Source organism: Fundulus heteroclitus, chromosome 8, assembly GCF_011125445.2.
Source record: "Fundulus heteroclitus isolate FHET01 chromosome 8, MU-UCD_Fhet_4.1, whole genome shotgun sequence".
NCBI lineage: Eukaryota > Metazoa > Chordata > Actinopteri > Cyprinodontiformes > Fundulidae > Fundulus > Fundulus heteroclitus.
In genome coordinates, this window is record NC_046368.1 from 30,784,214 (window position 1) to 30,797,445 (window position 13,232).

Consider the following 13,232-nt stretch of genomic DNA (forward strand, 5'->3'; position numbering starts at 1 on the left):
AAAATGAAGCCTCCACCTATCCATCCATCCCTTCTGCGGGAATGAAGCAGTTTATGAATAACAGGCCGAGCAGAGGAGTTGTGGTTTGGGCATCAGCTGTTGCATCAGTACCACTGCGACTGATGGACTGCGCCCTCTGCATTCATAAAGTTTAGTATCTGTCAGAAGTTTGCGCACACCATCATCATCATCATCATCATCATCACCATCATCACCGCCACTCTTACCTCTCTCCTCTCCGATCAGGGTGTCGCAGTGATGCAGGTATTCCACCTCCTCCGTGTAGTTCTGCGTGTACGCCGTGTTGGCTCCGGCGTTTCTCGACTCCGTCCAGCGGACTTTGGCGAGCCCCCGGGCGGTGATGTCCAGCCTCCTCACCCGCACATCCCCGGCCACCTCCACCACCACCCGCCCGGAGACCAGGTCTCCCCCTGAGAACACGGGCAGGTTGTTCTCGTTCAGGCAGTCAAAGTAGACCGCCAGGGCCTTCACTTTGCCCAGCACCATGATGGAAATGTTTTTTTTTATATAGCTATATATAAAAAAAACAATAAAACAAAAATGTAGGGCAAATAAACCCAAATGTATATAAAAATAGAGTCTATCGAGGAGCGGTCGCGCGTGGAGCCGTGCGCCTGGAGCTGCGGGTGCCCAGCATGGAGCCGGGTCTGCAGCTGTCAGGGAAGGCTCATCTGGCGGCTGATGGTCCGCTTCAGCTCGCCTCCTCCTGCAGCTCTCCTCCTCCGGGTGTGCTCTCAGCTCCTGCTCAGCCTCTCTAGCTCTGCTGCTGTCTGCATGCAGCCGCTGCGCTCTTAAAGCCTCCGCTCCAGAGAGAGAGAGAGAGAGAGAGAGAGAAAGAGAGAGCAACAATAATCCCACTGAGCATGTGCGCTCCGACCGACCGGCCGGTCTGCGCTGCCTCTGCTCAGCCTTTCCTCGGTGAGAGAATGCGTCTCCGCTTGCCCCTGAGGGATGTCATAATACGGCAGTTTATTATTATGTTTTACCAGAAAAGCGTGTTGTAAGAACTCTGCTGGGAGATGGAAGATGGTGGAGCGCTCTGGTGCGCCTCTGTGTTGGTGGGCAAGAACAAACCGGAGTTGGAAACCAGTTTGTTCGTTTTTATTTAACGAGCGGCAACAAAAAGGAAACAAACTGTTACACGTCCATGGACTTTTTAAGTGTGCACAAGAAAACTTAATCTCCGGTTGGAGTGATTGAACACGCAATTAAAAAAAAGAAGAAATGATTACATTTCATGTAGAATAATACTTTTTTTTCCCGCTATAAAAAGTTTCACGCGGTTTTCGTGACATAATCAGGCAGCACCAGTTAAAGATCTCCAAAGAAACGGAACCTTTCATTGGAAGAAAATAATCCAATGTTAAAAATATATATTTTTTCCAAATCATTGGGAGACAACTGTGCCACTGTTAATGGTGTCTGAGAACAGGGCAGTGCTTAAAAGTTCATCTGATTAAAGTAGAATATGGTGTAAACGTTAGACTAATTTAGTAATTCAATATTACAGTGCTGTGAAAAAGTTTTTTACTTATTACTAATTTCTTTTGTTTAGTCACATTTTAGATAATCAAACAGATTCTAATATCTGACAAACATCAGCAAATATATGAAAAAACAGTTTATAAAACAATATTAGATTAAAAATCCATCTAAACCAATCTTTTATGTGAAAATGTAATTGTCCCCTCAACCTACTGTTTTTAATTAAACCACATTAGAAGTTTTTTTTAAGCAGGGACGGCGTGTTTGAATTTATGCCCCAGCATTTCAACGTGTTTTAGGTCTGAACTTTTACTTTCCTGTTTCTACCAATGTAAGGACACTTTGGTTGTGCTTTGATCATTGTCCTGCTGTGGCTCCATACCTGTGCTTGAACTTAAGCAGTGGTGGCTTGTCTGTAGAAGGGCTCTCAGGCGCCAGCCGCCCCCTTCAAAACTGCAAATAAAACGTAAAGACACAGCAAATAGAAATTACAAAATAAAACGTAATTATCACAACTGTACTCTCATGACTTTTGATTTTAAAGGTTATGTGCATGACAAATGCAAAAAAATCAAATTTCAGAAAAAAATCAGAACTGGGCCTAACGTCATGTCTGTAACCCTTTCTAGACTTATAGATACCAATGAGTTTGTTTCTCACCTGTTCTTAAATGAACTCAGTTCATGGTATGATGTTCCTGGTGTCACACAGCTTCTGGGGCGAAGGAGTAGCAAGACAAATGGAAAAAAAGGCCCTATATATATATATATATATATATATATATATATATATATATATATATATATATATATATATATATATATATATATATATATATATATATATATATATATATGATGCTTCATTTCAGTAATGATGAAATAAGACTAAGGCCGATGAACTTCTCAGGATCATGTTTGATGCCAGTTGGTGGTCTGTTTTTGGTATAAAAAAAGGGATTTGTCTGACTGCACTCACAGGATTGACCAGTACTTAACACAATGAGAATTTCTGATTAACTTATTAAAGATCTAAGGAGGGATTTGTAGTCTTATCTCAGTTTATATAAGATTTTACTGCAGATGAGCAGCTGTTGCCCTTGCTTAGGGTTTTAAGTTACAGTACTTTAGAAGCTCTCAATAGAAAGCCCTATTTTCATACTTTTATGAGCTAATTGAACTAATCTCCTCCCGACCACTGTGACGGTGGTTCATCACTACGCACTGATAAGCCCTTGTCTGGTTCTTGTGCAAAAGCATGGCCTGTCCTCTAATCCACACATAGGGGTGCTCTTATTTCAGATGACTGAGATACAATCTGCCTGAGGAGGAATCACCATGACAGAACATGAGCAAACAGAGTATGGTTCTTAACACTGGGGGAAAAAAGAACTGGTTCTTTTCATACGTTCTGTAAGCTGAGAGACACGGTAAAAAGAAAGTACACGCTCTTCCAGGGATGAGGTGTATACCAAGATATTAGGATATTAACCTGGGAATTTAACTCTGACATCAACAGTTACAAAAATATACTATCGATTAACCGTGGCTCTTTCTTATTAATCAAAAAAAATTAAATCACGATAAAAAAAACATAACAAAAACTACCATTGGTGCTTTCGTAAGATTTAGGGCTGAAAGTCACCAACAGGTGCTGCTGATGATTTGCATGTTCTTAACAGATCATCAGCAAACAGAACTTCCTCTAAAAACAAGACTTTTGTAGTTTGTTGGTCTAGAGCACCGAGGTGTGTGTGTGTACATAGTGACAAGGGGGGGGGGGCGACATCAGCAATGACCTTACACACACAGCCGCCAGTCGATCTGCGCAGGGTTAAAAGAACATTTCTAAGCAACATGAGGCACAGAAAGCTTGGAAAACATTTATTAAAGTCTGAAGAACTACTACTGGTTTTGCAAAGTTGCAGCTGGATAACCCGCAAGGGTTCTTTAACGATGTCGTTTGGACAGTTTAAACCAAAGGATGTTTGGAATAATGTACAGCAGCACATTTGGAGAACACCAAAGTAGGCTAATAGCACCAATGCTTTATCTCAACCATCAAGCACAGTGGTGGAGAGTTCATACCATACTATACCATACCACCTTCATCTATAAAGCCCTTTAAAATAACCTATAGTTCAACAAAGTGCTGTATATATACAACTGACAAGCAATGCAATTAAAATAAATGGACGGAAAGTTAAAGACAGACAAGCTAAAATAGACAAACAAGATAAATAAAATAGTAATATTGTCTTTATTGTCATTGAAACATACATTACAATTAAATTTTCTTTCTGCTTTTAACCCATCACCCTTGGGGAGCAGTGGGCTGCCATGTGCGGCGGCCGGGGATCAATCTGGGGTTAAGGGTCTTGCTCAGGGACCCAGAGTGCAGGCACTGGGGATCGAGCCGGGTACTTGCATCCTTCTCTGAGTGCAAGCACACTGCTCTAACCACTTGGCTACAACCCCCCAGCTTAGATGTAACAAATGCATGAATTTTTGTATCAAAAAGCTGCCATGATATAGTTGGCTTTACTTTGGCTAACTGTCTCAAATGAAAAAAGACAGATTTTACAACCACCCTAATCTGGCTTTCAAGTTTAAGATCTGCATCCATCTCCCAAATTTGTGATGATTGGCCTAATGTACGGGGCCAGAGAACCAAGATCTATCTTGGAGGTCTCAGATGTGCCACCAAAACCCATCGCTGTTTTTTGCACATTCAAATGTAAAAAGTTTAACTTTTTTATCATTAAGACATTTGAACAGTGAATCTAATGAGAAGCCCTTGGCTTTTTTTAAGAAGGAGATAAACCAGGGAGTCATCCACATAACATGAGAAGGAAATCCCATTTTCCTGAAGATAGAAACCAGGAGAAGTGGGTACATAGAGAAAAGCAAGGGGCCTAACACTGACCCCTGTGGGACCCCACATTGAGGAGAAGCAGCAGAGGACACACAATCACTAAGTTTGTCTGAGAAAGTTTGCTCTGTCGAATAAGACTTGAACCACTACAATGCAGTAGACTCGACACCCACACACAATGCTCCAAACAAGAAATTAAGATTGTTGGTCAAGTGTGTCAAAACAGCAGTTAAATCTAGAAGCACAACGACAACACAGCCCTTTGAGACAATTGCTGAAAGCACATCGTTAAAAACTCTTAAAAAGACAGATTTTCTACTGTGTAAGGCTTAAAAATCAGACTAAAAAACACTAAAATACCATGTTCTTCTAAAAATGCCCTTAGTTGCTTGTAAACTATCCTTTCAAGTTTTTTAAGATAAAAGGCAGTTTGGATATACGCCTATAACTATCAAAAGTATTGCGATCGAGAGCAGGTTTCTAAACTAGAGGCTGAATTACTCCCTGCTAGAGATTTATAGGAACAGCACCAGAGGACAGGCACCTATTTATGATTAAATGTACAACTGGTGCAATAGTGAGGAAACGTTCTTTAAAATAATTGAGGAGGGAGAGCATCATAAACTGGCTAAGACTTGTCGAAGATAGCAAAGCAGGGCTTAGGTAGAGGAGTCAGAAACAGGATGAGCTCAGAGATGTTAGTTTTTTTAAAAATAAATGTAGGAGTTTTTCCCAGGTCTCCTGTGAGGCCTCACCACAGACAGTCTATGGAGCGTGAAGAACCAGCTCAATGGTTTTAGACCAAACAGGAGGTTTGTGACAACTTCCCTAACAGGTTTATGAGAAGAACTCCAGTTGTATTTTAATATTTTATACGACACCTGAAGTTTATCCTTATTCCATTTAAGCTCAGCTCCCCTGCACTCTCACATAGACATAAACGTGTTCAGTTTAATTCAAAAATGCTTTATTAATTCCAAAGGGAAATTAAATGTTGTTACTCATGTTATGTGGTTTCTTCAAAGAGTTGTAGACGCTGATGGCTGCAGGAAGGAAGGCTCTCCTATAGCGTTCTGTCTTACTGGAGAAGCCTCTGACTGAAGAAACTCTGTTGTTGTACAGCACATTTAAAAAAAAATGGCAATAAAGTGAACAGTTCCAAGAGACACAGCGAAGTGTGGGGAGCTATGGAGGGGTTAAGCAGGGCTCAGGGCTGCAAATGTACTGTTTGAACCAATAGGAAAATTCAACTGCAATAGTCACTGTTCAACCCTACTATGGCTGCACTAAGACAGTTTTAAGACAAATATTGCAGAACTAAACAAGTTCACATAAAAATGTAAATAAAAGAGCAGTAGCAATCAAAGTAACTCCCTTAGGCCCAGTTTATCTGCAAAAGAAGGGGATTTTGGGGGGAGTTATACTTTAAGTTCTTTCTGGACTCAGTCCACATCAAGGGGAGCATCCAGCAGGCCCATTAGGACAGACCCAAAATCAGTTCATTAGTGTTCCTTTTCATAATATGATCATCTCATTTTAACCATCAACTTTTTCCTCTTCCTTATTATTATTATGACTTCTCTTTATCTCTTTATGACTTCTCTTTATGACTTTACATACATATGTTTATCACACACACACACACACATATACATATGTACGTATATGTATATGTGTATATATATATATATATATATATATATATATATATATATATATTTATGTATGTGTGTGTGTGTGTGTGTGTGTGTGTTTGTGTGCGTGTGTGTATATAACCGGGAAGTACACATGACATCATCTGCCTACTCCGATTTCTTTTCTGTATTTTTATTCTTAAGTGTTGGAGAAGAGGTGAGTTTAAGTTGTAGAAATCTGTCGTTGTCCATGTTTTATTGGAGGTTGTAGATGTTGGAGGAGAAATGTGCTTTGAAACATCATTTCATATGATACAAATGTATCATTTGTAGTGTCATGCTGCAGAGACGTTCCAGCCAATCACCTAATCACCACTGTTTTGTAATGACAGTAAATTTTATTCAGAAATATTTCAAATCATATCACAATTGCACGAGTCAAAATAGCTAAGATGTTTATTTCCAAAGTCATGCAGCAACAAAGGTGTTAACAAAAGTAAAAGTAAAAGTGTTAACGAAGGAAGATGCCTTGCACAGCACCTTGAGCTATGGCTGGACGATATAGAAAAAAAAGCATATTGATAAAATAGAAATTATATTGAACCATATAATTATCAAAAATTCAAAAAAAGATATTTTAGTGCAGCCCTGACCATTTTATGCTGTTGCTTAATGACCTGTTTTTAAACAAAGAACACTGACTTTAAACACGAGCCTTTATTCAAGCAACTTTTTTACCAAAACTGTAAAAAAGTTGCTTAAAAAACTGTCTTAAAAAAAGAAAAAGAAAAAAAGGGGGGCAGAGTTTGGTGAGGGAGCGTTCCTGGGTCTGCGTTTGTGATTGGTTGGCAGGATGTAATGACTGTAGTATGTACTGTACATGATAGGCTAGAATGCAAAAGGAAGGAAAACTGTTCTTCTGTTGAACATTTTATTGACCTTTTTTTCTATTGAACCACACATTTATAGATCGACATATATTGTTATTGAATTGTCGCCCAGCCTGACCTTGAGCCTACCTACCTTAAAGAAGTTCAGAGTCTGTTGTGCTGCTGTGGACCTATTCCAGTTGTTCATGGAGAACAAGGTATTTTCAGAAACTGTCAGTCTTTTAAAGATCATCATCACGAGGTGCTTCTCAACCTTGAAAAGGGTAAAGACCTTTCTCAGAAACACCGTGAGCCAGGAGAGGCTGAATGCATAGGCCATGCTCTCCATGGAAAACAGACTTGGTGAAAAGACAGAGTTCAATGAGAAAATCACTGAAAAACTGCAGAGATGAAGGAGAGGACAGCAAAATGTCAGTACTAGTTTAGGGTAGTGTTGTAATGCCTCCATATTTCTATCACTAGCCGCCACTGATCAGACCACAGTTGTTGTGTCCATCTGAGATGAGCTCATACACAGAAAACGGTGCAAGGTTTGTCCTCAGTCAGAGAATTTTAGGTGGCAGCAGCTTTGTTGCATATTTCTGGCTTTCTAATAAAGTTGCAAGATTTGGCTACAATTCTGTGATCTCTCCCCCCCCTCCCCTTAGAGATTCCTTCTGTTTTTCCTATGTCCCTCTGAAATGGTTCAGATCATCAAATAACTTTTCAGTATCAGAAAAAAAGATAATCTGAGTGAATAAATAAATGCATTTGATTTGGTTTATTAAGGGAGAAATTACTATCCAAAGCAAGCTGGCTCCATGTGAAGTAAAGAGACCACCAACAACTCATCCAGGAAAGCCTAAAAGAACCCAGAACATCTTAAACATGGCAGGTTTCACTGGCCTCAGTTAAAGTTGGAGTTCATGATTCAAAACTAAGAAAGAAACTTAGGAAAAATGCCATCCATAGGAGCAATCCAGGGCCATAACGACAAAAGCTAAAAACAACACAAAGGCGGGCCAGCTGAACCTAAACCTTTTGGTGATCCTCAAAGGTTTTGGGAAAATATAAAAAAAACTCATAACACTAAAAAAGTGGATTAAAACATAGATATCAATAGAAAAAATACAACAAGAAACCTTTGGTTGACAACATCACATAGAACACGCTACAGAGGACAGGAAATCAGGGAGAAGCAGCACCTGACAATAATAAGCATAAGGGAATAATTAAACAAAGCACCACAACAGCAAAGAAGACCAAAATCCAACACCTAGAGATTGTGACATATCATATCAATATTTGGTGCTGCTACTGTCTGCCTTGAGATCAGCACCAATTTTTGGAGGCATATTTGCAAAACTTCAGGGGTCCTGTAGGATTGTAGTCAGGTCTACGATCGACCAGCTATACCAACCAGGTATTAATGCTTATCAGTGGCACATGTAGGTTGCAACACAGTCATTAAGTGAAACAGACACAGCCATGGAGGAGGCTTAAAACTGGGTGGGGAACAGCTACTCTACAACCGATGTAAGGCTGAGGAAGACAGTTTCATATCAAAGGTCGTACATTAAATCAAGACTCAGCATAGCAACAAGACCGACGGTAGGTATGCTGCATCAGCAAGGTCCCTCCAGACAGATGTTTCAAAGCCGACTGATGTGTCAAGATCTGCTGTTAAGGGAAGCACAAAGAAACGGGCATCATTCAGGAACCTGGATGCAGTAGTCAGCCAAGCAAACTTAGTGCAGCAGATGAAACAGACATCAGGTTTGTTTCCCCTTTGAAAGACGTCCAGTAGTGCCATCAGCTCACAACTGACAGAAATCAGTGGGAAGCAGGTACACACATCCACTGGTTGGAGAGGTCAGGACACAAGAGGTTTTCATGGAAGAGTTGCAGCCAAAAAGCCAAACCTCTGGTATGGAAACCAGGCCAAACGACTGAAGCATGTATAAAAACACAGGAACTGGGATGCAGAAAATGGCAGCAGGTGGTCTGGACTGAGGAGTGAACATTTTTTAATGTTTGGCTGCAGCAGTATGTTCGCTAAAGAACAGTACCTAATCAGTGTCTGCAGGCAACAGCGGAGGCTCCTGGCAGGTTTGAGTCTGGATTCCTGTTGATGGAGATTTGGCCAAGATTACAGGCAGATACTGATCCTTCATGCAAAACCATCAGGGAGGCGTATGATTGGCCCCAAATTTATTCTGCAGCAGGAAAACAACCCCAAACATAAAGCCAAGGTCATAAGAACCATCTTTAGTGTAAAGAAAAGCAAGAAGTCCTGGAAGTGATGTCATGGCAAAGCTGGTCACAGCAAATATTGACTTGGTTCAGATCTAACTTCTGTTCAGTCACTGTAATTTGTTAAATGGTTTTTATTGTTGAAAGCATTCTTAGTTTACATCATTTTTTCATTCTCAACTAAAACCTTTGCAATCTACTGTAAATGCCAGTGGAGCTCCATGGTGCTGAGCAGTTAGAACAGGGCCTCCTATAGTGTGCTTCTAAAGCTTCAGCCTGAGACATTCGTGCCAGCGGCCCGCTGAAGGTCACTGTTGGGCTCTGTTAGGACCCATCCTGCTCCTGATTGGACAAAGGAGCCGGTACCGGTCCTGCTCATGTATTAAGGATCTCTGATAGCCCTGTCCATCTCTCTTACAATAACCGCTTGTCTCCTGGAATCTCCCCCATGCTTTCGGCACCATGCCAGACGTTGTCAGAAGCAAACCTTCTGGCAACGTCACCTATTGATATACCATCCTGTTGGAGTCGGACTGCCTATGCAACCTCTGGAGGATCCAGGTATCACCTCATCCTACCAGCAGAGACTCAGACACTGTTCAAAAGCAAAACTACTGAAAAACAGTTTAAGAAAAAAACACGAGGGAAAAATGTCTGTGGCCTCCACCTCCAGAATCATTCCTGTTTTTGGGTTCACCTGTTGTTAATTTCATTAAGACCAGAACAGCCAACACAGATTAACAACCTCCTCTGCTACTGACCTGACCACATCAATACTCCAGAGGTTTAACTGAGTTATTATTCTCTGATTAAAAATGACTCCTTTAATTTTTTTGATTTAAAAAAATTAAATAAATAACTACCAACTACAGTATATATGGGGTTGAAGGGGAAGGGAGATGGGACACAGAGAGGAGGATATCTAGCAATGAGGGTGCCAGATCAACATTCCAACAAGACCTGCTTTCAGCTTTATTTTCCACAAAACTAACGCTAATGAGGCCCTCTACTGGCCAAAGTTTCCATACAGAATCTGCAAGCGGAGAGCATTTTTTTGGATTTTATAAATGTTTAGGAGTAGCTTGATACCTGTGTATGCTATGAAGGTGAGACTATTCTTAACACACCTGATAAAAACCCATTTCATGAAGACCTTTAGTTGCACGGGGTGTGTGAACTTTTTTACGCTTTATTTAATGACTGGTTGACCCCGGGCAAAGCATTCATTTTCAGGAACGCTGGGTGAGAAACCAATAAAACCAACACACACACACACACACACACACACACACACACACACACACACACACACACACACACACACACACACACACACACACACGCACATAGAGCGGTATGACTTCCATCTGCTCAGGGGGGCACAACCTGACGGGGCGCCGTGACGTGAAAAAAAGCTTAGGATGGTTTCTGTTGTCCTTTGGCATGTCCAGCAAACGGGCAGAGAAAATTCCTGTTGTCCTCTGATGTCTGATTCACGGCTTCCAACCTGGTGCTAAACTAACGGGTTATTCCAGCGTTTTTTACAGGAGTCTTGACCAGCGGTTCCCAAAGTGGGGGTTGCGAGATCATCCAAATTCCTGACTTCACAATGTCAGAGATATACCTGTTTTATTCTAGGAAATTTATACCTTCAATTCTGGAAAATATTTTTCCACAATTCGACTACAGAAAACATCCAAGTTTTTTTTTCTCTTGCAAATTAGTGAAATTATTATTTTTTTGGTGGAAATGTAGTCATTGTGGCATTATGACTTCCCAGATGAATTAAACGCAAAACAACCCCAAAGTTACTTGATGGTGCGTTTGGAAATAAGACATTTAGCACAGAGTTATATTTTATTTGAACATCTCAATGATCCTTACATGAATTAATGAATGGTCAGATGCATTTTTGTTTGCTTCTGGTGGATGCTTTAACTCCCAGTCTCAATACCTTCACTTTTCACCTCAGAACCAACTGAATCTGGAATCTTCCAGTACAGTCTGACTTCTTTAACCCATTAGACGACTTGCAAGAATCAAATCCCCTCCTGAAAAATCCTGCATTTTTTTCGGAAAGCTCCATCTCTACTTAGTTAATGAGACACAGGAAGCCACACACATCTGTGAAGAAATATATTTTGTCAGAGAAAGAAGTCATTACAGTCTGTCCTGCTTTGGACAAAAACAGATTGATAGGACAGAAGTGAGGACTCATCAGCGACTGGGGGGGAGGGGGACAGTACATCGGATCAATAATACAGCTTTTACACACGTTTAGTGTCCATAAATGCACCCGTAAAGCTTAGTTTCATCGTGCAAAACACTTACAGACAGTAGCTTTTACACACATGCAGGTCATCACATCCCAAAATTTAAAGGACAGGGACATAAATGCTGAGAGGAAGACAGGGATAAAAACAGTATCAAAGGGGGGAGGATATTTAAGGAGGATTGCTAACATAATACTAGTCCATATTTTTTCCTTATGAAAATAAAGTTGCTGAGAAAATAAACAGCATCTGGATGGGAAAAATCCTAAAAAAAAAAAAAAAAAACTCAAAATAGGGCTAAGTAAGGGGTTTAAACTTCATTTTCTGTGGTTATCTGACATCAGCATGCATGGAGAGCACCTAGACATCAGTAGAAAGTGACTTCATCCAAAACTGCTGATAAAACCAGGAACAACCTGAAAGCTGTAGCAGCTGCAAACACTTGGAGGAGCTCAGCTGTAAATCTTTGACTACAAGACGATATGAGCTGGATTGGCACCCAAGGCAGTCTACATTTAAAACACGTACTCAGATGTCTCACTAAATGTAACGCATAAATACGTGTGTGATGGTTGCTAAAACTGTGTCGATTTAACAGATTAGGCTTGCAAACAGTTATTTCAACACATTCAATAAATCTAGCCTGAAGTCCTGGAAACTAGTCGGTCCAAAATGATGTGGCCCCAGAACAGACAGACTCTTTGTTAATTCCCACACCGTGTGTTGATATCCCTCTTCCTCATTTATCTAACTGGAGTCTTCGCCCTCAGCAGGCATCGACTTGTTGGTCTCAGATTTTCTGGATTTCTACAATTGTGTTCAGGCAGCATCTGGGTCAGAAAGATGACAAAAGATTGAATGTGTTTGTTTCAGCTACTTCTCACAGTGAGTCTTGGAAATTGTTCAATATTTCCATCGGAATTCATTGAAACACCCAAAGGCGTTTTACATATTTACTGGGTTGAACTAGCAGGACTGGTGAGCGATCAGATGACACTGGTATGGTTCTGTGAACAAATGTAAACTTTACCTGATGCGGTGAGAAAACTTTGCAAGCTAGAGCTCGTAAAAATGAACATGTTAAATTCTATTTCAATTCTATATTGTTGCCCTGCGACAGACTGGCGACCTGTCCAGGGTGTACCCCGCCTCTCGCCCAATGAACGCTGGTGATAGGCACCAGCACCCCCCGCGACCCCATGAGGGATTAAGCGGTTTGGAAAATGGATGGATAAATTCTATTTCAAATAAAGGGATAGCTTCAAGGGTGGAGTGCCTTCACTGGGTTGGGGAGGATGTGCTGCCCCTAGTGGAGGAGTTTAAGTATCTCGGGGTCTTGTTTACGAATGAGAGAAAGATGGAGCATCTGCTGTGAAGCGGGCGCTGTAGCACTCTAATGTGGTGAAGAGAGAGCTGAGACAAAAGGCGAAGCTCTCGATTTACCGGCTGATTTACGTTCCTACCCTCATCTATGGTCATGAGCTCTGGGTCGTGACCAAAAGAATGAGATTGCGGATACAGGCGGCCGAAATTAGTTTTCAGGTGTCTGAACTCTCCCTTAGAGCCAGGGTGATAAGCTCGGTCATCCAGAGGGGACTCATGGTAGAGCCGCTGCTCCTCCACATAGAGAGGAGCCAGTTGAGGTGGCTCGGGCATCTGGTAAGGATGCCTCCTGGATGCCTCCCTGGTGAGGTGTTCCGGGCATGTCCCACCGGGAGGAGGCCCAGGGGAAGACCCAGGACACGCTGGAGGGACTATGTTTCTCGGCTGACCTGGGAACGCCTTGGGATCCCCCGGCGGAGCTTGCCCAAGTGGCCGGGGAG

The 13,232-nt window shown here is 41.4% G+C and overlaps 1 protein-coding gene across 1 annotated transcript in view; it reads right to left on the reverse strand.

Annotated features, from left to right (window-relative positions):
- Nucleotides 1-796, reverse strand: part of arrdc3b (arrestin domain containing 3b) — a 9,748-nt gene extending 8,952 nt beyond the window's left edge. Inside the window, exon 1 of the mRNA XM_012849670.3 lies at nt 228-796. Within this exon, the coding sequence (XP_012705124.1) occupies nt 228-507 (280 nt within the window). The 5' untranslated portion in view covers nt 508-796. The remainder of the gene's footprint in view (nt 1-227) is intronic.
- Nucleotides 797-13,232: the final 12,436 nt, after the last annotated feature.